Source organism: Mauremys mutica, chromosome 15 (assembly GCF_020497125.1).
Source record: "Mauremys mutica isolate MM-2020 ecotype Southern chromosome 15, ASM2049712v1, whole genome shotgun sequence".
Classification (NCBI taxonomy): Eukaryota; Metazoa; Chordata; order Testudines; family Geoemydidae; genus Mauremys; species Mauremys mutica.
This window is the reverse complement of record NC_059086.1, coordinates 19,983,499-20,010,160: the sequence shown is the minus strand read 5'-3', so window position 1 is coordinate 20,010,160 and position 26,662 is coordinate 19,983,499. Positions and strand designations below refer to the sequence as shown.

General features: G+C 56.6%; 2 protein-coding genes across 4 annotated transcripts in view; both read left to right on the top strand.

The window, feature by feature from the left end:
- Window positions 1–70: 70 nt before the first annotated feature.
- Window positions 71–7,266, top strand: LOC123350126 (immunoglobulin superfamily member 1-like; the record flags this gene model as incomplete). The annotated part of the gene is made up of 5 exons (XM_044988519.1): window positions 71–310; window positions 2,592–2,622; window positions 3,143–3,178; window positions 5,867–6,148; window positions 7,193–7,266. Coding segments are annotated over exons 1-5 (462 nt in total), but the record flags the coding sequence as incomplete, so codon positions are not given.
- Window positions 7,267–7,314: 48 nt separating this feature from the next.
- The window catches only part of LOC123350096 (proline-rich receptor-like protein kinase PERK2), a 35,064-nt gene continuing 15,716 nt past the window's right edge, over window positions 7,315–26,662 (top strand). The window contains exons 1-6 of one of the 3 annotated variants that reach the window (XM_044988469.1): window positions 7,315–7,483; window positions 9,577–9,684; window positions 10,142–10,169; window positions 10,423–10,472; window positions 10,976–11,013; window positions 11,970–12,749. In XM_044988469.1, coding sequence (XP_044844404.1) covers window positions 7,339–7,483; window positions 9,577–9,684; window positions 10,142–10,169; window positions 10,423–10,472; window positions 10,976–11,013; window positions 11,970–11,972 — 372 coding nt within the window. In that variant the 5' untranslated portion in view covers window positions 7,315–7,338 and the 3' untranslated portion in view covers window positions 11,973–12,749. The other 2 variants (XM_044988467.1, XM_044988470.1) reach the window with 2 other exon arrangements.

Sequence of the window (26,662 nt, the reverse complement as noted above, 5' to 3'; positions counted from 1 at the left end):
GACAGGAAGTATAAAGGCCCAGGCCCAGCGCTCAGTTGCTGCCTGGCGTCCGGAGAGGACAGACGCTCCTGACCGAGCTCCTGCTGGACCGAGCCTTCCCCGAGCCCGGTACCCTGAGGATGACTGGCCGAGCCTTCCCCGAGCCCGGTACCCTAAGGACTGGCCGAGCCTTCCCCGAGCCTGGTACCCTGAGGAGCTGCTCGAGCGTCCCCTCGACCCGAGTCCTGAGGAGCAGCCCGACCTAGCCAGCCCTCAGCACGTCGAGGAGCCCATGGTGTGGGACCCAGCGCCGGACACCAGAGATGAGCAGGTACCCATGGAGGGGGAGATGGAAAGTAGCCTGGGGGTAGCTGACCCCAGTCTGGCTACAGCAGACTGTGAGCCGATGTCGGTGTGTTGCGGTCAGGACCCCACTGGCACAGCAGCAGACTAACTGCCGCTGTTAGGGCCCTGGGCTGGGACACAGTGGAGTGGGTGGGTCTGTGTCCCCCCTGCCACCCCACTCATGGGTGGCAGTCTCCCCCTCACACCAGCGCTCAGACATAGAAGTCTGGACTTACCTGCTGTTTGCTCAGCTCCTGCCTGAGGACCTGAGCCCTTGAACTGCTGCTTGTTGGCCCGCCCTGACCTAGGGCTTGGGCTTTACTGACTTTGTTTGCTCAGCCCCTGCCTGAGGGTCTGAGCCCAGAACTGCTGTCTGTTGCCCCGCCCTGACTGAGGGTTTGGGCTTAAATTACTGTTTGTTTTGCTCAGCCCCTGCCTCAGGCCTGAGCCCGTGACCTAATATTTGCTGCCCGCCCTGACCTAGGGCTTGGACTCTGGGGACCGAACTGCTTCCCAGCCTCGTGTAGTGAGGCGGCCTGGCTTCCAGCCGCTCCTGAGAGGGCTGAGCCCCCACACCGGACTCTTACAGCCCCTTAATGCCAGTAGATAGTCACCGAGGTCTTCCCATGATCCCCATACCTCTTAGCCCTATGAATATGACATGGGCTCCTTCATGGAAGGACTCCTCAGGCTTGCAGAACCTAACCTGGGCAGATTCAGGAATCCAGATTAATAGCTACCTTACGGTGTGGAAGCGACCTGGTGAGTGGTGCTTCCTGGGCTCAGGAAATGTGCCTCTAGGAGTTAGCAATTGTAAAGCCTATTTTAATGGAACCCATTTTGGTGAAAGCCGGGGACCTGATTGTACTCTTGGACAAGGTTTACCCCGACCTGGAAAGTCCTGGTATGTTTTCCCTACTAATTTTTGCAGCTTGTTTAATAGGTTGGTATTGAATAAACCTCATGTGTTTACCAGAATAGGTTGCTTTATAGCACCAGATCTATCGCACACTGATTGCACCGCAGTGCTGGAGCATTCCGAGATCATTCACATACGCTGCATAAAAAAACCATTCTTTTAATTCTTCGGGTACTGAGTACTCTATGTGTCAGTGTACTGATAATGCTCCTAATAGTTTTCACGGTCTCTCTGCCTGGACTGGATGGGATTACAAACCCCAATATACTGCATCTGTTATATCTAATCCCTTGTTTGGAGTCTATTGGGTGTGTGGAGAAAAGGCTTATTTAAGCTTGCCTGTCTCCTGGAAGGGGTCATGCTATTTGGCCTGGTTAGAACCCCCTGTCCTATATCGAGATCACCTTCCTTCTGGACGTTTAAGAAATGTGCGAGGTGCCAAAAAGAATGTTGACTGGTCTCAACCCCTTACCTGATAAGCGCTTAATGATTGGACAGGTAATAGTTTTCTGGATTTAACACGTGCTATAGTGCAAAGTGTAAACCAAACACAATGCTGAATGGCTATTCAGACCCCCATGCACTTTGGTCAAGGTATCCCGTTGTTGGGGGTACCCATCTCTCTCAGGTCATGGGAAAATGTCACGTCTCGGGACAGTGCTTTCACCAGCTTGTCTGTTTCGTGGAACCAGACTTGGTCCATTGATATGGTAGCTCAGGGTTCTTCTGCTTTCTGCATAACCCGGCACTCCTCAGACAAAAGCAGCTTTGTGGGTAATTTTACAAGCTGTAAAATCACTATTCAAACTTATTCCAGCTCCTCTTGGCACGTCCCTAAAGGATCTGGCTGGTATTGGCTATGTAATCATGCAGCTTATAAAACCCTTCCAGCAGGTTGGGGTAACACATATTTACTGGGTCTTTTTTGGTTTGGGGGCTTGTTGTAATCTTTGTATGCTTACAATGTTGTTATTTGTGCTTTCAACAAATGATAAGTTTAATGTCCCAAATGTGTAAACCAACTCCTAAAGCTCGGCGTTCCTTTGTAGTATAATTTCAGTTGTGTTCCTCAAGTCCCCTTGGTGGGTCCTCTAGGAACAAAGGGGGGACTTGATGAGTTTGGCTTGATGGCCTGTTCTGCTTCGCAATAACACAGCAAGGCCTACTGAAGAAAAAACATTTACTGGCTGGGGTAAACAGGCCAGATTTACGACCTTGCTAGATAAGAGAGTGCTCGCAGGGTCTGGGAAAAATACTTGCAGAAGCTGGTTTGAAGCAACTTGTACCTTTTTGAAGCTTATCAAGAAATAACAGTTGCTCTTTGTTTTTCTCTTGTATGCTGGGAAAGTGTAACTGGGAAGGTGCAGTGATGACACGACGTAAGTGATGATGCGACGGAGCCGCTCATAAAACACAGTTTGAATCTGCAGAGGGGAGGGGCTGGTTCTGTCTGGAGCAGGGGTTGTTCTTCGTTAACGTGTGCATTAATAAAGAACTTGGCATTTGGACTTTGCTGGATTGTTTGTCTCTTTGCGGGACGCACCTGGAAAGTCTGGGATAGAGATAACCCTGACCCAGAGAAACCATCCAATGGGAAGAAAGGGGCCGAGCGCATCACGAGCTTCCTGGGACTGCAGCCCCCGGCGCAGTTCCTCATTCCCCTCGCACTCGGGCCTCAGACTGGGTGAAGCTCAGCACTGGGGTGTTGGTGGCAGGACTGACGGGCCCCCACTGCCCCATCATGGTGTCTGCTCTGACCGTCCTCCTCCTCGGTGAGTGTCGGAGACAGCCAGGGCAGGTGTCCTTTTCGGGGGGGGGGGGGGCGGTGGGAATCTGAGACCGGGGTATAGGACCCAGTTGCTCTGGGATCTGGTCACTAACGAGCTGTCTCCTCTGCAGGCTGCTGGCTGGCCGGGCACAGCGGGGTGTGGGGAGGTGAGTATCAGTCTGTGCAGAGGTGGGTAACATGAAGGACGGGGGAGGGGATGCATGGGGTGGGGAAAAGAGGATCTGAGCCCTGAACCTTCCCCAAAACTCAACCCAAACTCCCCCTGGGAGCTCAGACCCGGCCCCGTTCTGTGCCCACAACACACCCAGGGTGCAGCTAGGAGCTGAATCTGGCTCCCGGACTCTATCAAAGCAGCTGGGATTTGAGCCAGAGGTGAGCTGGAGCCGGTTCTCACCGGTTTGCAGGAACCGGTTGTTAAATTTAGAAACCCTTTTAAAACTGGTTGTTCCAGACCAACAGGATCTAAAAGGGCGGCCCCGCCCCCGGCCCCAGCTCAGCTCTGCTTCCTGGGCTCCTCCCCTGAAGGCTCTGCCCCTCCCTTCTCCTCCCCCTCGCCTGCTTCCCGCAACTCAGATGTTCGCGCGGGAAACCTGGGACTCGGGAGGGCTCAGAAGCAAGAAGCAGCTTGGCAAGGTAAGCTGGGGTGGGGGAGCGAGGAGGGCTCCAGGGAGGGGGGGTGCAGCCTAGCCCAGTCCTGCTCCAGCCGCGAGCGCACCGGCTCCGGCCCCGGCTCCGGCCCCGGCTCCAGCCGCGAGCGCCCCGGCTCCGGCCCCAGCTCCAGTCGTGAGCGCCCCAAGTCCAGCTGCGGCCCCGGCCCGGCCAGGCGTCCCCGCTCCGGCTGCGAGCGCCCCGGCTCCGGCCCAGGCCTGGTTGAGCAGCGCCGGCCCCAGCCCCGGCCGAGAGGCTCTGGCCCCGGTTCCGGCCAAGCGGCTCTGGCCTCAGGCCGGGGCCAGAGCCACTCAGCCGGGGCCGGGGCTGCTTAACCAGTCCCGGGCCAGGTCCAGGGCACTCGGCCGGAGCAGGACTGGGCTGGGCCGTGCCTCCCTGGAGCCCTCCTCGCTCCCCCGCCCCAGCTTACCTTGCCAAGCCTGGCTCCGGCCAAGCGGCTCCCCCCCGGGCCTGGTCCCTGCCAGGCGGCTCCGGCTCTGCCCCGGCCTGGTCCAGCGCCCCCGGCCCGGCCTCCAGCGCAGTAAGGGAGGAGGGAGAGGGTGTTGGAAGAGGGCACGGGAGTTCGAGGGGTTGTGGGGGGGTGGATAGGGGTCAGGGCGGTCAGAGGGCAGGGAACAGGGGGGTTGAGTGAGGGCAAGGGTCCCGGGGGGCAGTCAGGAAGGATCAGAGGTTGGATGGGGAGGTGGGGGCCACTCAGGGGCAGGGGTTCCACTTCCAGGGGCAGTCGGGGACAGAGAGAAGGGGTGGTGGGATAGGGCAGGGGTCCCGGGGGGCCATCAGGAATGAGAGCAGGGGTTGGATGGGGCGGCAGGGGGCAGTCAGGGGAGAGGGAAGGGGGGTAGGGATCTGTGGGGGGGCATCAAAGAATGTGGGGGGTTGGATGAGGCAGGAGTCCCAGGGGGGGCACGACCCCCTCGTGGGGTGAGGAGGAGGGAACCGATTGTTAATTTTTTGGCAGCTCATCACTGATTTGACCCATCCACCGGGTTCAAACTTCTGCCCCCACCAGGCTGTGAGGATCCGCCCCCACCCCTAGATCCACCCCCCAACAGCTCCTCCCCTGCACTCGCAGCCCCCCCGTTCCCTGGCCTGGGGAAAGGTGAATCATGTGCGACTCCCACAGTCTGTGGTCACAGACGCTATTTCCAACCCCGGGGTCGGGGGCAGAGCTGCAGGGGGCCCACTGGTCAAGCTCCCTGGCTGGCCTCAGCGGGGGCTGGCGGGGGGACAGGTGATCTCTGATGCAGCTGGGTCCTGAGCGACGTCTGGGTGAACCCCCTGCCCCCCGAGCCCCATGAGCAGGCAGTGCCAACCCTGGTAGGGGACAGACTCCTAGAGAGGCCGAATGACTGATGGAGTGAATTGGGGTGGGAGGAGGCGGGGGTGGGGTATCTCCCCTGTTTAACTCCTGTCTCTTCTTGACATCAGGGTGAGAATTTCTCAAATTCATGATCTGGGTGAGCCCCAGCAGGGTGGTGGCGCTTGGGGGAGGGTTTGTACCCGAACACGGAGTTCTTTCTGCGTAAAGCCCTGGGCCCAGCAGAGGGGACGCCAGGCCGGGGAGTGGGGATGGAGACATTGGGGGGTTCCCAGCCAGGGGGGAGAAGCAGCCATTGGAGATTTGGAGCAGAGGAAGGGGGGATCCCTGCCCCCAGGGGGAGCTGCAGACTAGGAGGATCCTTTCCCAGGCAACACATCGGTTACAGGGTGATGGACGGAGCTGAAGTTTATAAACCTCAGTGTATAGTAGAGACTTGCACAGTCCCCTACAAGTCAGTGGTGGTGCTGTGCCCCCATCCTGGCCCCCATCCTCCCTGCTCTCCCCACTAGACCCCACTCCTCTCCCAGAGCCAGGGACAGGACCCAGGAGTCCTGGCTCGCAGCCCTCCCAGCAGAGAAGCCAGGGAGTGAATGGACCCTGGAGACTGGCCTGGCCTCTCACCCGCCGGGGAGCAGAGCTCTGGGCCCCAGGGGCTGGAGTTGCTCCGTGTCTCATGCTGTGAGCCCAGGGCTGAGGGGAAACTCTGGCCCCTGTGGAAAGGGATCCAGGAGCCCGTCCCCAGGGACGCCGGGTCTGACCCACCACTGAGGCTGCGTGGTGAGGACGGGCCCCAGGAGTGAGTGACGGGGCCTGTGTCTCACGGCCTGTCTGCTTCCCACTGCAGAGCCCAGCTACCCCAAACCCAACATCTCCCTGAGCCCCAGCGGGGGGGTCTCCCTGGGGGGAGCCGTGACTGTCCAGTGTTGCGGCCAGCACCAGGGCCTGCAGTTCGTGCTGAATAAAGAGGGACGCCATCTCCAAAGTGTGAATTCGGACTATCTCGCTCTGTTTCACATCAACAACGTGAACCGGGAGCACGGCGGGATCTACAGCTGCTCCTATCACAGCCAATCGGAGCTGTCTGCCGTGTCAGACCCCAGCGACCCCATGGAGCTGGTGGTGAGAGGTGAGGGGCCCGGCTCGGCATCCCCGTTCCCAGCCCCACCCCCAGCCCAAACCTCATGGGGTCTCGGTGCCAATGGGACGCTCAGAGCCAGGCTCTGCCCTGAGCCCTGACCCCGCAGAGAGGACGCCCGTCCGGGGAGCGGGGACGGAGTCACTGGGGGGTTCCCCAGCCAGGAGGGAGCAGCAGCCCCTGGAGATTCGGGGCAGGGAGGCTACTTTAACGCTGCCCCTTGTGCGTAGGAACCGTGAGTCATTATTTAATCCCGTGATCCCATCCCTTCTGTTCCCCAGGCCCCGCCCCAGGCAGTGCCCCGGCTGGGGCTGAATGAGGCAGGGGCTGCAGGAGAAGTGGGGGCTTGGAGGACACAGCGCTGGGCTGGGCCCCAGATCCTGGAGCAGCCACAGACTGTGATGGGAGCACCTTGCGGTTTTCAAAACTGTCCTTCCTTGTGGGGGGGCCTCAATCTTGGGAGATCTCAGGCCAAGCACTCACAAACCAAGACACCTCCAGTTAGTGGAGACCTCTGCAAACACTGGCCTCAATAGTGCTGGATCCCTTGTGTTGGGGAAGCATGTAGGGCCCAGTCTTGTTCAGGGCCCCATTGTGCCAGGCGCTGCATAAACACAGAGTGAGGAGACAGTCCCTGTCCCGGGGAGCTCACGGAGGAAAGTGAATCTGTTTGTGCCTCAGTTTCCTCCTGTGTAGAACGGGGATAATGACCCCTCCCTGCCTCCCGGGGGGCTGATTCCCTTCCTGTGTGGGGCTCAGGCCCTGCCAGAGACCAGCCCGTGAGTCGCTCTGTCCAGGGCAGTGGATGAGGCAGGCGCCACACATGGCATATGAGGATCCCAAGCACTAGGGAGCTGTAACTTGGTGTCTGTGGGGCTGGGAGCCCAGCTCGCAGGGCCGGGATTCTGGGTGGGGGGAACTCTGGGATCTGGGAGAGAATCTCTGCCTGGGGCCCTGGATCTGACAGTGGTTGGGGCCAGCTGGGGCTGGGTGGCTACCTGGGTCTGGCTCTCAGTGTCTGTCTCCTGTGCGCAGATCCCAGCTTACCCAGACCCTCCATCTCCCTAAGCCCCACCGGGGTCACCGCCCCAGGGGCAGACGTCACCATCCGGTGTCAGGGGCAGCGCCGGGACGTGAGGTTCTTCCTGCACAAGGCTGGAGACCTGAACCTGCAGCGACACATGGACCCTGCTGGGGCCGGGGCCGAGTTCCGCATCCCCAGCGTGAGCCGGCAGCACGGAGGGAGCTACAGCTGCAGCTACCGGCCCCGGTCAGAGCCCTTCATCTCCTCACAGCCCAGCGACACCCTGCAGCTGGTGGTAGCAGGTGAGGGGCCCGGCTCAGTGTCCCGGGTCCCAGCCAGGCCGACAAGAGGTCTCTGCACTGACGGGACGCTCAGAATCAGGGTCTGCCCTGGGCTTGTCAGAGGGGTCATAGTGTCGTGGCTCTGGGATGGAGTCACTTGCGGGTTCCCCAGCCAGGGGGGAGCAGCAGAGGAGGGGCCTTTCCCAGGGGATGCTCCCCCGGCTGCCCCCGCACTGGGGACGCACACAGGAGTCAGGGCCCAGGAATAGGCGCCAACTCCTGGTGCTCCAGGGCTAGAGTACTCAGGGGGAAAAATTGGTGGGTGCTCTGTACCCACAAACAGCCACGGTCCCCTCCCCATCACCCTCGCCCCACCTCACCTCCGCCTCCTCCTCTGAGCGCACCACGTTCCTGCTTCTCCGCCTACCTCCCAGCGCTTGCTGCTGCAAAACAGCTGTTTCACGGCGTAACAAGCTCCGGGAGGTAGGGGGGAGGAGCGGTGTCACAGACTCACAGATCGTGCCCACTCGTGGCCCCATGCGGTCCGTGGGGGGTGCCCCTTTCAAAGCGACAGCCCTTCTCGGGGGTCCACTCTCTCTCGGGGTCAGGCCCCTCCACCTCCTGGAGCCGCCCCTCTCGGAGCCTTAGCACGTCTGTCTCTGCCATGGGCCCCTCAGGGAGTCCACTCGCTCTGGACCCCCGGGGCCTCCACCCCCCAAAGGGGTTGGTGCCCCCTGGTCTCTAGCCCAGAGCGACTCTCAGCCAGCGTAACACAGGAGGGTTTATTGAGCGTCTGAACCCAGCACAGGAAACTCTCAGGGCCTCAGGCCTGGCCTCCCTCAGCCCAGCACATCCCAGTCTCCGCTGCATCCAGGTGGGCTCTGCCTGCTCCCCCTCTCCAGCCCAGAGCCCCCCTGCTTCCCAGCTGGGCATCTGATACCCCCGGCCCCAAGCCCCCCCTCTGTCCATTGTCTTCTCTCCAGGGAAACAGGGTCATAACCAGGGTGGCCTGGGCCTCCTCTCCTCTCAGCCCCCCTCTGGCCCCTCTGGCTGGAACTGTCTGGTCAGGTCACCGGGGTCCTCTCCCCGCAGCCCATTGTCCTCCCACTGGCCACAACCAGCTGCGACTCCTGAGCTGGGTCTTCGGGTCACTAGGTCCCCAGTCATAGAATCATAGAATCTCAGGGTTGGAAGGGACCTCAGGAGGTCATCTTGTCCAACCCCCGGCTCAAAGCAGGACCAAACCCAACTAAATCATCCCAGCCAGGGCTTTGTCGCTGGGGTCTCCATCCTCCAGGCCATCGGCCGGGGTCCAAAGTTCCCTCTCTGGTCCTCGGTACCAACAAACTCCCTCTCCCCTCATCTCATTAAACCAGTAACACCCGGGGGCACTGAGTCCCCCTCCCTCTGCATGCAACCCCCTGGAAAACACAGAAAAAACAAGACTCCTCCCCCACTTCATCACAAGCGGGAACTCGGGGCGCTCAGGGGAGGAGGTGGGGATTTGGGGAAGGGGTTGGACTAGGGGCAGGGAGGGGGTGGAGTTGGGGTGTGGACTTTGGGGGAGGGGTTGGAATGGGGGCGGGAGGGGGTGGGGCAGGGCTGGAGTCGGGGTGGGGCCAGGGGCAGAGGGGGATCGACCACTCACCGGCGCCTCCGGGGGATCCTCCCTGGACTGACAGTAGCGACCGATGCTGAGTCACGGGCTGAGGTGGATTAAGGTTTCCTGGGACCCTGGGCCAGAGCAAGGGGGGATCCCTTCCCCCCCTTCCACCTGCGTCCCTCTGCTGTTCCACCTCCTCGGCCTGTAGCCCCGCCCACAGCCCCACCCCTTTCTGCCCCATCCCGGGGCCCCGCCCCTATTCCACCCACGGCCCCGCCCCACACACACTGTGACCCTCAGCCCGGAGAAGCTCTGTCCCACGCCCTGGCCCCGGGGCGCAGCGGGGAGTGAGAGTCCCCCAGCCCTGAGGCCTCGGCAGGTAGCGAGAGTCCTCCCGTCCCGGGGCCGCTGGGGAGGTCCCGGTGCTAAGGCTTCCCCTGCCCGCCCTGCCCGCCCTGCCCGCCTCCACCCCCCCCCGCCCCCGGCACTCACGGCTGCTGCTGTTTCCCAGACAAATCGGCACCACCAGGTCTGACCATCATCGCCGGGGTGAGCGCAGCAGCTGCCATCCTCCTCCTCCTCCTCGTGGCCTTCGTCTGCTTCAGAAAAATCCAAGCCAGTGAGTGCCCCGCCCAGCGAGGGAAGGGTTAAACCTGCCGCTAAGCAGGGCAGGGTGGGGGACTGTGCTGGGAAAGCCAAGGAGCAGGGGGGCTCTGCAGGGGGCGCTGTTGCATGTGTAATCCCTGTACACATGCACCTGTCCCACCCCAGAGGAGCCGCATCTCAGCACCAGCTGAGGGGTCCCTGTATAAAGAGCCATCGGTACCGGGCCTCTCCGGTACATGGGGTGCCAGGGGAGCCAACCTATGGATCAGGTTCGTTATAACGAGTCACTAACGAGGGAGGATTGGGGACAGGAAAAGCCCCCCTGAGTTAATCTGCCCCTCCCCCTGGCACATGCTACGGTGTTGTGCCGCCCTCCATCCCTGCTGCCCTGGGGGGGGTGAGTGGCCGGGCGCTGGGAGTGGGGGATCCCAATCGGCTCATGGCGGATTCTGGTTTGTGTCCTTCTGCAGGAAAAGGAGCCGCACCGAGACCGAGCAGGTAGGAACCTGGATCCTCCCCCTCACGATCGACCTGCCTGAGTCACAGGGCTCCTGGGTTCTTTCCCCAGCTTGGGGAGGAGAGTGGGGTCTAGTGGTTAGAGTGGGGTGGGGGTGGGGTCTGGTGGTTGGGGCAGGGGGGATTAGGGAACTGGGTTCAGTGTGAGGCAGGATGGGGGGCTCTCTGGGTGTGTTGAGGAATCTCCCCCGTGGGTGGGGGGATATGACATTTACAAGGGAATTTTCTCTTTTAGCACCAGCCCTATGGGGGCATTAAAGGTGCCGGCTGAGGAAGAGCACATCTGTGAGTAACACACCCAAGGGGGTACCAGGGTGGGGCAGGACCCCTGGGGAGGGGAGGGACTTGTGGGGTCCACCTAGATGGGGCGGGGCCTGATTTACAGCTGCTGCTGGGTGGGGCCCCAGAGGTAGCCGGTGTCAGCTGTGAGCATTGGACTCCCAGGAGCTCCCTGGGGCCACCCTCCCTTCCTGCTCTAGTTCCCCATCCACTCCTGGCTCCCAGCCCCCTACTCTAACCACTAGACCCCACTCCCCTCTTGAGCCAGGGTGAGAACACAGGCGTCGGATGTCCAGGCCCCGACCCGCTGTAACCCCCAGACAGCTCTGTGCCTCAGTTTACCTCTCTGTAACACGGGGCTAATGACTCTGGCCCATGCTGTGGGGTGGGGGAGGGGGAGCTGTGCCAGACTCTGAGCGCTATGGCTGGATGCGGGGGTTGGAGCTGGGTGTGGGGTTCTACTCTGGGCTGGCCGGGGGTGCAGCTCAGCACATGTGTCTGTTCCATAGACGCCTCCATCGATGAAGGGAAAGAGACGCAGACCCTGGTAAGTGTCCCCTGTTCCCCCATGGGACCTGACCCCCAACCCTGACCCACATGGACCCTAGCTGCCCCCTCACACCTGCCCTCCTCCTGGCACACTCAATGGTTTGGGGCGGGGGTTGGGTTGCTGGGATGGGGGGTGGGTTTATGGGATCACCAGCTCCATGCTCTGTGTGCGTTGGGGTGGTGGTGGATTCACACACACACTCAGCCCCGTCCCATCGAGCTGCTGTCCCCCTGCCCTGCCCAGACCCAGATGTGGGGGCAGGTGTGGGGGGCTCAGCACGGGGAGGGGGAGGGGATGTGCCGCGGTGGCTGTTTATTTTATTTTGCTTCCTGTTAATCTCCAGATTTGTAATAAACACAGAACCACAAACCAGCCCAACCTGGGCACCCCACAGCCCCCCGTGCCCGTGCCTGGGGGGTGCATCGGCTGGTTATACAGGGACCCCTCGCCCGGCGCTGGGTTGCAGCCCCTCTGGGGAGGGGCATCAGTTGTCCAGGTCACCAGCGTTCACAGCCTGACCCTGGGCGAAGCTGCAGAAGGGTCTGGTGCCCGTGACCAATTGGCGCCGGCTGTTTACAGCCCCTCCATGGGGTCGTCCCTTCCCCACTGTGCTGGGGGATCCATCGCTGTGAGCCGGGGTGGGGGGACTAAGGGGAAGTGATCCCTGGGCGGTGCCCCTATGAGAGACTGAGGGGTCATCACCCTCTGACCCCAATGTTCCCCTCCTCAGGACCTCGGGCCAGACAACGTGGACACAGGGAGAGCCCCACAGATAATCCCCCCCACATGGAACTTCCCCGCAAGGGCCCCAGACCCTGGTTCTGGGGCAACATGGGAATCATCACTTGCTGGGAGCAGTGCGGGGGCTAGGACACAGAGCAGGGCAGTTCTGAATCCCCCCTGCAGGGGGTGGGGGGCAGTTTTCCATTAAACGAGGCTTTGTTACCCTTCAGTGATGAGCAGAGAAAGACTCCCCTCAGCTCCACCATCATGGCCCCTGCATGAGATGCTTCCCACCCCCGGCCCCTGCAGCCTCCGGACCTACAGATCAGCCTGCAGAGACACCACTGACCCACATCCGCCTGCTCCTGGCTGCTCAGACATCGGCTGGCTCCCTGTTGCCTCAGTTTCCCTTAACTCCTGCTTAAAGAGGCCCCCTAAGTCTGCTAGTCCCCACAAGTGACACTCTGTACCTCGGGGGGAACACCCTCCACCCCCATGTTCATCCTTATAATATGATGATAATAATAATATGCAAAGTTTGTCATCTCGGGTGTCTTCAGAAGGCTCATGATGCACCGAGCATGGTTGTTACAGTGACGTGATAGGTTGTAATGTCACGTATGTAGTTATGAGGCTGAAAATGTGTCGTCATGGCTTAAAACAAGCCCAGGCAAAACTCCCCAAGAGCAGAGGGGCAGTTCACACCTCATCAGGGCACGAGCGGGACAAACCCAGCCCAGCCTCACAGGGACAAAGGACACTGGCCGAGGCAGCAACAAAGGATCTGTTGGACTCTCGGGTGAGTCACCCCCCCTTCCCTTGGTCAGTTTGGGACTGCGATGAGGTAACGCTCCCCTGACTCTGAAGGCGGGGGGCACAGCCAAGAGGGAAGAGGGAGAGACATTTGCCAGGCTCTCTGTCTTCCACCCAGGGGCGGCTCTAGGAATTTGGCCACCCCAAGCACGGCGGCATGCCGCAGGGGGCGCGCTGCCGGTCGCTGGTCCCGTGGCTCCGGGGGACCTGTTGAAGACTTGCCTGAGGAGGGTCCGCTGGTCCCGCGGCTCCGGTGGAGCATCCGCAGGCGTGCCTGCGGCAGATCCATCCGAGCCGCGGGACCAACGGACCCTCCGCAGTCATGACTGTGGGAGGTCCACCGGAGCCGCCTGCCACCCTCCCAGCAAAATGCCGCCCCAAGCGCGCGCTTGGCGCGCTGGGGTCTGGAGCCGGCCCTGCTTCCACCTCCATCTACAGACACCACCACCCAGCGACTGAAGTGCTGATCGCAGAGGAGAGTCTGGGGAAGGGCACCCAGCCAGCCTGTGGTGAGAAGCATCTACATTTGTAAGGGCGCTGAAAGTGTTAAGATCAGCTCAGAATGCATTTTGCTTTTATTTCATTTGACCAAATCTGACTTCTTGTGTTTTGACTTCTAATCACTTAAAAAATCCATCTTTTGTAGTTAATAAGGTTCAGAAAAGGGCAACTAAAATGATTAGGGGTTTAGAGAGGGTCCCATACGAGGAAAGATTAAAGAGGCTAGGACTCTTCAGCTTGGAAAAGAGAAGACTAAGGGGGGATATGATAGAGGTATATAAAATCATGAGTGATGTTGAGAAAGTGGATAAGGAAAAGTTATTTACTTATTCCCATAATACAAGAACTAGGGATCACCAAATGAAATTAATAGGCAGCAGGTTTAAAACAAATAAAAGGAAGTTCTTCTTCACACAGCGCACAGTCAACTTGTGAAACTCCTTACCTGAGGAGGTTGTGAAGGCTAGGACTATAACAATGTTTAAAAGGGGACTGGATAAATTCATGGTGGCTCAGTCCATAAATGGCTATTAGCCAGGATGGGTAAGGAATGGTGTCCATAGCCTCTGTTCGTCAGAGGATGGAGATGGATGGCAGGAGAGAGATCACTTGATCATTACCTGTTAGGTTCACTCCCTCTGGGGCACCTGGCATTGGCCACTGTCGGTAGACAGATACTGGGCTAGATGGACCTTTGGTCTGACCCGGTACGGCCTTTCTTATGTTCTTATAAATCAGTTTGTTTATTCTGCCTGATGCAGTGCATTTGGCTTGAAGGTATCAGAGACTCCCCTTGGGATAACAAGCCTGGTACGTGGCAATTTATTTGTTAAATTGATGAACTCATATAAGCTTGAAGCGTCCAGTGGGCAGAACTGGGGACTGCAAGATGGAGGTTCCTAGGGTTGTGTCTGGGACCGGAGATATCGGCTGGTGACATTCGGTTGCACAGTCCAGGCAGCGGCTGCCCAAAGTTCTCACTCCCGGAGCTGGGAGCCGCTCACACGTCAGAGGCTGTGGGGGAGCAGCCCAAGAGTGGGGGTCTCCCAGCGGAGAAGGGTGGGGCTCGCTCCCAGAGTCGAGGGCTGGAGTGACCGAGCAGATCACCCATCCAGATAACACCAGGGGAGTGTCACACACCCCCGGCTCTGGGAGGGGTGTGGGGTATCTCCTTGTTGCAGGGCTGGGGAATGGCTGGCTCAGGGGGGTGGGCAATGGGACACAGGGGTCTCTCCCCTCTGGGGGGCATTGGCTGCAATCCAGCCCCACGGCAGGAGCACAAGAAGACTCAACTATCCTTTCACCAGTGGGTGGGGGTCCCGTATCCCTTTGCCCCTCCCAACCCATGTCCCTCCAGAGTTTTCCCCAGGAATTGAAATTAGGGGAGTTGTTCCAATTTATAGGGGGCGGTCAGGGCTGATAAGGGCTGAGACCATGAGGGTGAGGGGGGCTGTATGACACCATAGTAAAAACTGAAAAATGTTTCATGACCATTTTATTAGATTTAACACGTTTTAAAATCATCACAAATGAAAGTTGGCTACTCAACAGACATCGGGAAATACCTTTAGGTTTTGGAGACACTTCAGTAGTAGCTGTATTTGTGCTTGGGCTGGTTGGCTGTAGATACACCACTTGAACATTCAGATGACATGTTGATATATTCTTGGTTCTTGGTGTGTTCTTCACCATGGTTGGTTTTTGAGGCCTTTGAGTGGAAAAATTGTTGCTTTTTTTTTTTTGTCTTTTCATTTTCACTTTGACCTGCAACATATAAAAGAGATATTAATAAATTAAATGTTTTCTTAGGAGAATTCAAATTTTACATAAGGATAATGCAAATTACACCAAATCACATAACAGTTCTAGATTTCTAAAACAAATATCAATTAAAAAAAATTATTTAAGCTGACTTTTGTAAAGTAAGCCATCATGGGATAAGAGGGAAGGTTTTCTCATGGATCAGTAACTGGTTAAAAGATGGGAAACAAAGGGTAGGAATAAATTATCATTTTTCAGAATGGAGAGAGATAAATAGTGGTATCCCTGAGGGGTCGGTACTGGGACCATTACTGTTCAGTATATTCATAAGTGATCTAGAAAAAGGGGTAAATAGCAAGTTGGCAAAATTTGCAGATGATACAAAACAATTCAAAATAGTTAAGTCCAAAACTGACTGCGAAGAGTTACAAAGGGATCTCACCAAACTGGGTGACTGGGCAACAAAATGGCAGATGAAATTCAGTGTTGATCAGTGCAAAGTAATGCACATTGGAAAGCATCATCTCAACTCTACATACAAAATGATGGGCTCTAAATTAGCTGTTACCACTCAAGAAAGAGATCTCGGAGTCATTGTGGATGGTTCTCTGACGTGATGGTTCACATCCACTCAGTGTGCAGCGGCAGCGACAAAGCGGAACCAAATGTTAAGAACCATTAGGAAAGGGACAGATAACAGGACAGAAATTATCATAGAGCCGCTATATAAATCCATGGTTCACCCACCTCTTGAACACTGCTCGCAGACCTGGTCACACCATCCCAAAAAAGAGATATTGGAATTGGAAAAGGTACCGAGACGGGCAACTAAAATGATTAGGGGTATGAAACAGGAGGAGAGATTAAAATGACTGGGACGACTAAGGGGAGATATGATAGAGGTCTATAAAAGCATGACTGGTGTGAAGAAAGTGAATAAGGAAGTGTTACTTACTCCTTCCCATAACACAAGAACTAGTGGTCATGCAAGGAAATTAATTGGCAGCAGATCATAAAAAAAAAACAAAAAGAAGAACTTCTTCACGCAACCTAAAGTCAACCCATGGAACCTGTTGCCAGGGGATGCTGTGAAGGCCAAAACTATAACAGGATTAAAAAAAGGTCTCGATAAATAAGTTAGGTCCATCAGTGGCTATTAGCCAGGATGGGGAGGGATGCAACACCATGCTCTGAGTGTCCCTAGCCTGTTTGCCAGGAGCTGGGAATGGGCACCTTGATGATTCCCTGTTCTGTTCATTCCCTCTGAGGCACCTGGCACTGGCCACTGTCAGAGGACAGGATACTAGGCTAAATGGTGTGACGAAGTGGGGGATTTGCTTGTTTTTTCCAATGGTTTGCATGCAGAGGGGGTGGGACTCAGTTTCCCTGGGTGTTACTGGTTTAACAAGGTGAGGAGAGAGGGAGTTTGTTGGTACAGAGGACCAGCGAGGGAACTGGGACCCCAGCCAATGGCCTGGAGGACGGACACTTCAGCGACTGGGGACCTGGCAACCCAGAGGCCCAGCTCAGGAGTCGCAGCTGGTTCTGGCCAGTGGGAGGACAATGGGCTGCGGGGACAGGACCCCGGTGACCTGACCAGCCGGTTCCAGCCAGAGGGGGCCGAGGACAGAAGAGGGGAGAGGAGGCCCAGGCGCCCCGTTTCCCTGGAGAGAAGACAATGGACAGAGGCAGGGCCTGGGGCTGGTGATATCAGATGCCCAGCTGGGAAGCAGGGGGGGCTCGGGGCTGGAGAGGGGGAGCAGGCAGAGCCCACCGGGATGCAGGGGAGACTGGGATGTGCTGGGCTGAGGGCAGGGCCGGCTCTAGGTTTTTTGCTGCCCCAAACAAAAAAATAAATAAATAAAAGGCCGGAGTGCCACTGCCGAAGGAAAAAGACGACGGAGTGCTGCCTCTGGCGCTCAAATGCTGCTCCCTGAAAAGTGCCTCCCCAAGCACATAGTTGGGGCGCTAGTGCCTCAAGCTGGCGCTGGCTGAGGGAGGCCAGGACTGAGACCCTGAGAGTTTCCTGTGCTGGGTTCAGACGCTGAATAAATGGTCCGGGCTAGAGAACACGGTTGCATCAACCCCTTTGGGGGGTGGAGGCCTCTGGAATCCAGAGCGAGTGGCCTCCCTGAGGGGGCCCATGGCAGAGACAGACGTGCTAAGGCTCAGAGAGGTGAGGCTCCAGGAGGTGGAGGGGCTTAACCCCCAAACTTCCCCAAGAAGGGCTGTCGCACTGAAGGGGGGTCCCCTCACAGACCGCACGGGGCCAAGAGCAGGCAGGATCTGTGAGTCTGTGACAACCCCGCACTGAGGCCGCGGGGTGAGGACGGGCCCCAGGGCTGAGTGACGGGGCCTGCGTCTCACGGCCTGTCTGCTTCCCTCTGCAGAGCCCAGCTACCCCAAACCCAGCATCTCCCTGCTGAGCCCCAGCGGGGGGGTCTCCCTGGGGGGAGCCGTGACCGTCTGGTGTTGGGGGCAGCGCTGGGGCATGCGGTTTGTGCTGAATAAAGAGGAATGTCATGTCCAAAGTGTGAATTCGGACTTTCTCGCTCTGTTTCACATCAGCAACGTGTGCTGGGAGCACGGCGGGAGCTACAGCTGCTCCTATCACAGCCAATCGGAGCCGTTCACCTTGTCGTACCCCAGCAACCCCGTGGAGCTGGTGGTGAGAGGTGAGGGGCCCGGCTCGGCATCCCCGTTCCCAGCCCCACCCCCAGCCAGACCCTCACAGGGTGTCACGGAGTCCCCGGGCGATGCTCTGGAACTGCTCCCCACCAAGCCAGGCAGGACTTTGGGGAGCCTCCTCTCCCTTGGAGCAGACTGTCTCCAGGGCAAGAAGCTCACACGGCTTCGCCTCCTGGGTCTCTCCTTGGAGCATTCAGCATCCTCTGCCCCTCTGTGCGCTTCCCCCAGCGAGTCCGTGCCGGCGGGGTCCTGGGGAAGCCACAGGGTCCTGCCCCCCCACTTTGCAGTCAGACGTGACTCTCAGCCAGCCAGTAACACAGAGGTTTATTCGATGACAGGAACAGGGTCTAAAACAGAGCTTGTAGGTACAGAGAACGGGACCCCTCGGCCGGGTCCATTGTGGGGGGCAGTGAGCCAGACCCCCACGTCTGCACTTCACTCCTCGTCCCCAGCCAGCTCCAGACTGACACCCCCCTCCAGCCCCAACTCCTCTGCTCAGCCCCTTTCCCGGGCCAGGAGGTCACCTGACCTCTTTGTCTCCAACACCTTCAGTTGGCACCTTTGCAGAGGAGGGGCCCAGGCCATCAGTTGCCAGGAGACAGTGCCAGGCATTTAGGTGCACTGGCCCCTTGCTCTGCAGCAATCACACCCCCTTATTCCACCACCTAGATACTAAGAACTGCAGAGGGGACACTGAGGCACCAACACAGCATTCAGAGCAAACGTTAAGAACATTCCTAGTTCGTCACATCTCTCCCCCCTTTGAGACCGAACTGAGCGAGGTCACTCCAGCCAGTGACCTGGGGAAGTTTGAACCCACCAACGTTCCCATGGATGCCCCAGCATCTCTCCCATTCCTTGGTGTGAGTTACACCAGGACAGTCCAGTTTCACACCCTCTCTTTGCTCGAATGTGCTTGATGGCACTCGCAGGCCACATGTGGGAAGGTTTATGCAGCCTGAACACTGGGGTCCTGTCCCCACAGCCCATTGTCCTCCCACTGACCACAACCATCTGTGACTCCTGAGCTGGGTCCTCTGGGCCTCAGGTCCCCAGTCGCTGGGGTCTCCATCCTCCAGACCATCAGCTGGGGTCTCCATCCTCCAGACCATCAGCTGGGGTCCCAAGTTCCCTCTCCGGTCCAGTGTAACAACAAACTCCCTCTCCCCTCCCCTCGTTAAACCAATAACACCCAGGGATACTGAGTCCCACTCATTCCGTATGCAACCCACTGGAAAACCAAGGCAAACACAAGAAAATCCCCCACTTCGTCACAGCTACGTCTGGGTGAATCCCTTGACCCCGAGCCCCATGGGCAGGCAGTGCCAACCCTGGTAGGGGACAGACTCCTAGAGAGGCCGAATGACGGATGGACTGAATTGGGGTGGAGGGGAGGCGGAGGGGGGGTGTCTCCTCTGTTTAACTCCTGTCTCTTGTTGAAAGCAGAGCGTGAATTTCCCAAACCCACCATCTGGGTGATCCCCAGCAGGGTGGTGGCACTCGGGGGAAGTGTCACCATCCGCTGTGAGGGTCGGTACCCGGGCATGGAGTTCTTTATGCATAAAGCTGGACACCTGAACCGGCAGGTGCGGCTGGTACCTGATGGGACCGTGGCTGAATTTCCCATCCCCAGTGTCACCCGGGAAGATGGAGGGAGCTACACCTGCGACTGTCACTCAATAACAGATCAGAGTCATGGGCGCCAACTTATATGGGCTCTTGGGGCTAAAGCCCCAGGAATATTCATAATCAGGGGCTCTGCTCCACCAATATTTGGAGCTAGGTTCCCCCCCGCCCCGAAGCTTCCCTGCCTGAATGTAAAGAGAGCGCACAGCTCTTGCTTTTGCTGCCGTAGCCTAAGGCTACAGCTGCAGTATTAGCATAAGAACAATGCTAACTAACTGCTGCTGTAGACGGGGAGGGGAGTGGAGGGGGCCTCTTCTCCCCTCCCCTGCCCCTACCTGGAGGAGACGCGAACGGGACTTCCGGCCAGGAGAGGGACATCACTCACCTTAGCAGCTGCTGGGGCTTCCGTGAGTGTTTGACCCTATGATTTTTTTTATTATGTTTGAGTGTTTGACCCTATGATTCCCCCCCAGCCCCAGCTCCAGCCCCAGCTCCAGCCCCCACTCCTACCCCCAGTGAGGCGCAGCAGGCTGCACAGGGGAGGCAGGAAGCCACATGTGAAGGCAATGCCCCCTCCCCCAGCACCCACCAACCCACCCGCCACAGGAGGGATGGGAGAGGGAGGCTTCCTAGACCTGAGCAGCTGGGGCTTGGATGAATTTTATGACACCCTGCTCCCCCGTCCCATAGCCAGCCACCACCCTGCCTACCCCACTTCTGCCCCATGCTGGGCAAGGGGCAGCCCCATCACCCATCCACAGTGAAGTTATGGTGAGGGGCAGCATGGAAGGCCACCTGTGATGGCAACCCCCCCCCCCAGTACCCATCATAGGGGAGAGGAGTGGGCTTTCTGGACCTGAGGGGCCCTAGGAGCATGTGCAGTGACTGTGGTGCAGAGTGAGTGTGCTGTGGGGGGTAGGGGGGCAGAGGAGGGGTCCCTCCCCTGGAGCTTGCTGCTGCCAGTGGTGGTGATGGGGAGTCCTCTCTGGCCCTAGCCCTGGGGCAGCCTGTCTGCACCCCAAGTTCCTCAGCCCTGCCTCACCCCAAAGCCTGCACCCCCAGCACCGAGCACGCTCCTGCACTGTGAACCCCTCATCCCCAGCCCCACCCCAGAACCCTCACCTGAGGGGAAAAACATGCAACTTAAATTTGGTGGTCAGTTTGGAGTATCATTGTATTTAGCACAATATTTGATTATTTTACACCCTTCAAAGTATGTAACTGGTCATATACAGGTGTTTTCTCTGAATACTGTCTGTGTGCCTCAGTTTCCCCAATGCATTTCTTAAGGCTCTAGATGGTGGGATAAGGGGGTGTGATTGTTGTAAAGCCCTAGAGGGCCAGTGTGATGCCGTCTGCACAGATAATGGCTGCAACCCTGCCTCCAAGCAACTGATGGCCTGGGCCACCCCCCTGCAAGGTGCCAACTGAAGGTGTTGGAGAACAAAGAGATCAGGTGGCCTCCTAATGCCTGGAAAAGAGACAAAGGCCAGAGGAGGGAGTGTCAGTGCCTGTGCAGACTTCCGGGAAGCGCATGCTGTGGAAGGGGATGCTGGGATGCTTTGGAACAACTCCATACAAAGCCAGTCAGGACTCTGGGGGAGCCTCCTCTCTGAGCATACTGTCTCCAGAGCAAGAAGCTCACACCTTCCTGGGTCTGACCTCGGAGCATTCAGCCCTTCCACACGGTGCGCTTTCCGCAGCGAGTCTGCCCAGGCTGGTCCTGGGGCAACCAGAGGTCCCTGCACCCCAACTCCGCAGTCAGATGTGACTCTCAGCCAGACAGTAAAACAGAAGGTTTATTAGATGACAGGGATACAGTCTAAAACAGAGCTTGTAGGTACAGAAAACAGGACCCCTCAGTCAGGTCCATCTTGGGGGGTGGGGAGCCCAGACCCAAGTTCTGGGCCTCTCCCGATTTCCCCAGCCAGCTCCAAACTGACACTCCCTCATCTGGCCTTTGTGTCTCTTCCGGACAAGGAGGCCACCTGATCTCTTTGTCCCCAACACCGTCAGTTGCCATCTTGCAGGGGAAACTGAGGCACCCACACAGTATTCAGAGAAAACATTAAGAACATTCCCACTTTGTCACAACAGGTGCAAAAAAATTTAATACCGTATATTGAAGCAGGCACGTGCTGCTTCTGACTTTCCACTTTTAATTGACCCTTGTAATCTTGTGGTGCTGATGCATTGTAGCTTCATTTTATATCAGCTTACAGGGTGAGAGCGGCGGGGGGGGGGGACACCACCATTTTGGGCCCCACCAAAAATTATACGAACCTGCCGCCTATGATCAGAGTCACTGGTCGTATCTGAGCGACCCCGTCGAGATCATTGTAGCAGGTGAGGGGCTCGGCTCAGCACCCCGGCTCCAAGCCCCACACCCAGCTAGACCCACAGGGGGTCTCTGCGCTGATGGGACACTCAGAGTCAGGCCTTGTCCTGAGCCCTGGGCCCAGCAGAGGCTGAGGGAGGGGGGGATCCCTGCCCCAAGGGGGAGTTGCAGAGCAGGGGGGCCTTTCCCAGGCAACACATCAGTTAGGGGGTGATGGACGGAGCTGAAGGTTATAAACCTCAGTGTATAGTAGAGACTTGCACTGTGCCCTACAAGTGGGTGGTGGTGCTGTGCACAGAACCCAGGAGTCCTGACCCCCATCCTCCCTGCGCTCCCCTCTAGACCCCACTCCACTCCCAGAGCCGGGGAGAGAACCCAGGAGTCCTGGCTCCCAGCCCTCCCAGCAGAGAACCCAGGGAGCGAATGGACCCTGGAGACTGGATTCTGTGTGATGGGAGCACCTCGCGGGTTTCAAAAGTGTCCTTTCTTGTGGGGTGGCCTCAGTATTGGGGGATCTCAGGCTGAGCGCCCACAAACCGAGACGCCCACCGTTAGTGGAGACCTCTGCAAACACTGGCCTCAATAGCACTGGATCCCTTGGGTTTGGGCAGCATGTAGGGCTCCCGCCATGATGGGGGCCCCTTTGTGCCAGGCGCTGCATAAACACAGAGTGAGGAGACAGTCCCTGCCCCTGGGAGCTCACTAAGGAAAGTGAATCTGTCTGTGCCTCAGTTTCCTCCTGTGTAGAATGGGGATAATGACCCCTTCCTGCCTCCTGGGGGGGCGGCATGTTGACTCCTTCCTATGCGGCACTCAGACCCTGCAGTGCCGGGCATCAGAGACCAGCCTGTGAGTCTCTCTGTGTCCAGGGCAGGCCAGATAAAATGAACGAGGCAGGGGCTAGACACGGGTATATACAGTCACAAGAACTAAGGAGCTGAGGTTTCGTGTCTGTGGGACTGGGAGCCCAGCTGCAGGAGGGGATGTGGTTTGCTGGGTGCTGCAGGGAGCTGGCTTTGCTCTGACCACGGTAGATTTGGCTGGAGATTGCAGATGATGAGTTTGCCTTGATGGCCTGTTTTGCTTAGCAATGACACAGCAAGGCCTACTGAAGAAAAAAAATTTACTGGCTGGGGTAAACAGGACAGATTTACGACCTTGCTTGATAAGAGAGTGCTTGCAAGGTCTGGGAAAAATACTTGCAGAAGCTGGTTTGAAGCAACTTGTACCTTTTTGAAGCTTATCAAGAAATAACAGTTGCTCTTTGTTTTTCTCTTGTATGCTGGGAAAGTATAACTGGGAAGGTGCAGTGATGACGGGACGTAAGTGATGACGCGACGGAGCCGCTGATAAAACACAGTTTGAATCTGCAGAGGGGAGGGGCTGGTTCTGTGTGGAGAACGGGCTGGCTCTTTGTTGACGTGTGCATGCATTAATAAAGAACTTGGCATTTGGACTTTGCTGGTGTTGCCTGTCTCTCTTTGCGGTCAGACAACGCACCTGAACAGTCTGGGATAGAGAGAACCCCGACAGATTCGGCACTCCAGATGGGACCCGTCCGACTCTCCGGCGAGGGAGTCCGTCTCCGACGCAACGCAGCACGCATCCTTCAATTGAGAGGAGCCTGGCCCAGGAGTCGGATCTCACGCTGGCGATAAGACATCGTCTCATGAACCAGCCTGAGCCCGTTTAAATCCAGCAACGTCCACCTGCCCTTTGAGCAGGAGTCCCGGGACCTAGGTAAGTGAGCGCTCGGTACAGGGAAATGGGACAAGGTGGCAGTAAATGCCCCGGGGATGCCCCGTTATCTCTCATTCTGAGAGATTGGAAGGATACATGCGGGATGGCCGGATTGTCCAAGGCTAAGATGAGAAATTTGTGTTGGATCCAACGGCCATCATTTACCTTTCATTTGTCCCCGACTAGAGACTGGCCAGAGGGTGGAACCTTTTCCACAGATAGGATGAACTCCTTAAGGGATATTTTGGTGGATCTTAGGCCAGGACAAATGAATTATTTGTTTGTGTGGTATAATTAGAAACCCACGGAGGGACGGGTAGCTTCTGAAGCTGTTTGTATGGAGAGCTCTTGTAAAAATACCCCGCCGTATACCCCAGAGTCACACCGGGAGGAGGAGAGTTTTGGTCCTGTTCTTCCCCCTGTCCGGTGGAGTGCAAGGATTCAAGGACAGCAGGCTAGGGACAGTTCAGGGTCAGAGGAGAATCCAGGGGGAGGGTTCAGGGTGATGTTCCCTCGTCTTCAGAGGGATCAGGCAGCCCTACCCGCTCTGTGCAGCCTCCAGCCGGCCTTCTGCAAACTTGGCCAGGGGCTGCTTCTCAAACACTCCCAATATTACAGCAGCCCTCGTCCTCGCCCTTGTGGACCCCCACTAGGTTACTTAACTCCATGAGGGAGGATGTTTCTGAGACACCCCTGATAGTACAAGCCGCATTGAGCACTTATCTGGTTCCACTGGTTGCTGGGGGACATGAGATGGTTTTTATCCATACCCCGTTTGCAACTTCAGATTTGTTTAACTGGCAGTACATTATGCCTCGCTTACAAGACAATCCTGAGGCAGTGGAAAGAACGCTCCGCACAATTTTTTCACTCATGTGCCCATTTGGGAAGATGTAAATCAGTTATTAGATACTCTCATAACAGAAGATGAAAGACAAAAAGTAAAAAAAAAATCTGCAGGTCATTTGAATGCACCTTGGCCAATTGACGACCCTAATTGGAATCCCAACAATTCAGCTCAAAAGACAAAGTTGGATGGATTTTTTAAAAGCTGTTTTGAATGGCATTAGAGACGCAGGGGAGGCTACTCCAAATTGGAGCAAGGTGACTGCTTGTGTTCAGCGTCCGGACGAGCACCCCTCTGACTTTTGTGCTCGACTACTTTGTGGAGTCACAATGCATGGGAATTTGAATCCTGAAACTGATCATGGAAAGGAGATGGTTAAAATGGTTTTCAGGTCACAATGTGCGGAGGATATTGCAAAGAGATTTAGAGAGCATCCAGACGGTATGCAAGGGAAAAGTTTGCCTGAGGTAGTTAGCATTGTTACTAGAGTGTTTAATGGGAGAGAGAAGAAGAAAGAAAAAGAAAAAAGGAAAAGCAGAAGGATGTAAAGGAGCGAGTGTCACTGTTGGCAGTAGCAATGTCCGGGGGAAGGGAAAAGGTCACGGATGGAACAGAGGTGGATGGAGAGGATGGGAAAGAGGAGAAGCAGCGAGAGGCAGAGGATGTGAAGGAGTTAGAAGTAGTGGTTGTCATTATTGTGGTGCACAAGGACATTGGAAAAGAGAAGTTGTTTGTGAATGGATCTGCATTTGTTCGGGAAGGAATCCGACACTCTGGATACGCAGTTACTGATACGCAGACTGTATTAATAGGGGAAGCTCTTTCTCCCGGGGTGAGTGCCCAGGCTGCGGAGTTAACAGCCCTCACCGCAGCCGGCCTTCACGCTATAGGGAAAAGGGTTAATATTTATACGGACTCAGAATATGCTTTTGGGGTGTGTCGCACCACGAGTGCAATTTGGAAGGAAGTAGGTTTCATTACCTCGTCTGGAGCTCAGTTTGCCCATGGAAAGGAAATTGCTGAACTGCTTCAAGCCATTCAGGCTCCTGGGGAAATTGCGGTGATGCACTGCAGGGCTCGTACCAGACAGACTGATCCCGTCGCAATGGAAGGGCACTTGGCTGACAGGGTGGCCAGGGCAGTGACCCTACAGGGAGCCCCTCTAGCTCAATGGCAATTACAAGCTTCAGATACTGAAAAGGCACCATGGGAAAAGTGAGGTGCTACAAAAGGTTCACAGCAACACCCACCTAGGAGTGAATAAAATGGTTCAAATCGTTCTTAGCCAGTTTGTATCTCCTGGATTAAGCGAAATGGCCAGACGAGTACTGGAAAGTTGTATTCGTCGTCAGCAATGTAATCCTAAGGGAACACGCCAACAGGTGCCATCTGGTGGGCGCAGATGGGCTTGTTGGTGTCACTAGGCATAACCCTTGGTAACTCGGGAGGGTGGAAGACCACGAGTGTCGATGAAGCCCCCCTGCTCTAGGCCTAAATGAACCAAAGCTCCTCCATGTTTGAACTTTAATCGACCTAAACAGCCAGCAGCAGAAAACGGAATGTGTAACAGTCAGTTATCAGTCGCAACGCCGCTCAAACCAGTATAGAGCGGTAGTAATGAGGCCTGCATGGCTGAAGGGCAAGATAACAGATCAAAGGGAAAAGGACAAGATAACAGTTCAAAAGAAGAGTTACTAATGATCTAGACTTATAGCCACCAAGATGACTTAACTGTTTAATGTAACTGCTACAGGGGGAGGGAGGGGGAAAGGGGAAAGGGGGTGGGGGAAGAAGGGAAGAGCTTAGCTGAAGTAAAGTATAAAAAGAGAAAAATTGCTTATGTTGGGTGTGCTTGATCTGAGACGTGCCAAGTCTCCTTGCACCGCTTTGAGATCTCAAATAAACTTTGCTTGCTTCTCCACCCTGGCGTGTTCACTGACGCGAAGCACACTGGGCCACGAACCCCACTATTGCTTTCCTCGGGCCCTCTGTGGCGGCAACAGGCTCCTAGGCCCATGCAGCACATTCAAATTGAATTTACTGACTTACCCGCTCAGAAGGAAAGCCACTGCCAAAGCAGTTTGCAAGGTGCTTCTTAATGAGATCCTGCCAAGGTTTGGCCCTCCTGAAAAATTAATTCTGACCAGGGAACGCATTTTACAGCAAAAATTTGCAAGAAACTCACTGAAGCGGTTGGGCCAAAATGGGTTTTTCATGCCCCCTGGTATCCTCAGAGCTCGGGCCAGGTGGAGCATGTGAATGGAACTCTAAAGACCACCCTAACCAAGTTGTGTAAGAAACTTAAGATCAAATGGACTAAAGTTTTTCCTTTTGGCTTTGTATATTGTCCGGACTACCCCGAATTCCAGGACTAAGCTAGCACCCTTTGAGATACTTTTTGGACATGTACCACCTCTTTTTACTTCTCCGGTTTCAATACCTAGTGACCCTGATCTGCCTTGTGAAACAAAAACTTACGTAAAAGCTTTGCAGCAGCATTTAACTACATGACAACGGTACTCAGCGCAGTCTCAATCTTTACCGTTGTGGGGAGCTGTTCATTCCATTTCGCCAGGTGACCCAGTGTGGATCAAAGCTTACTGAAAGAC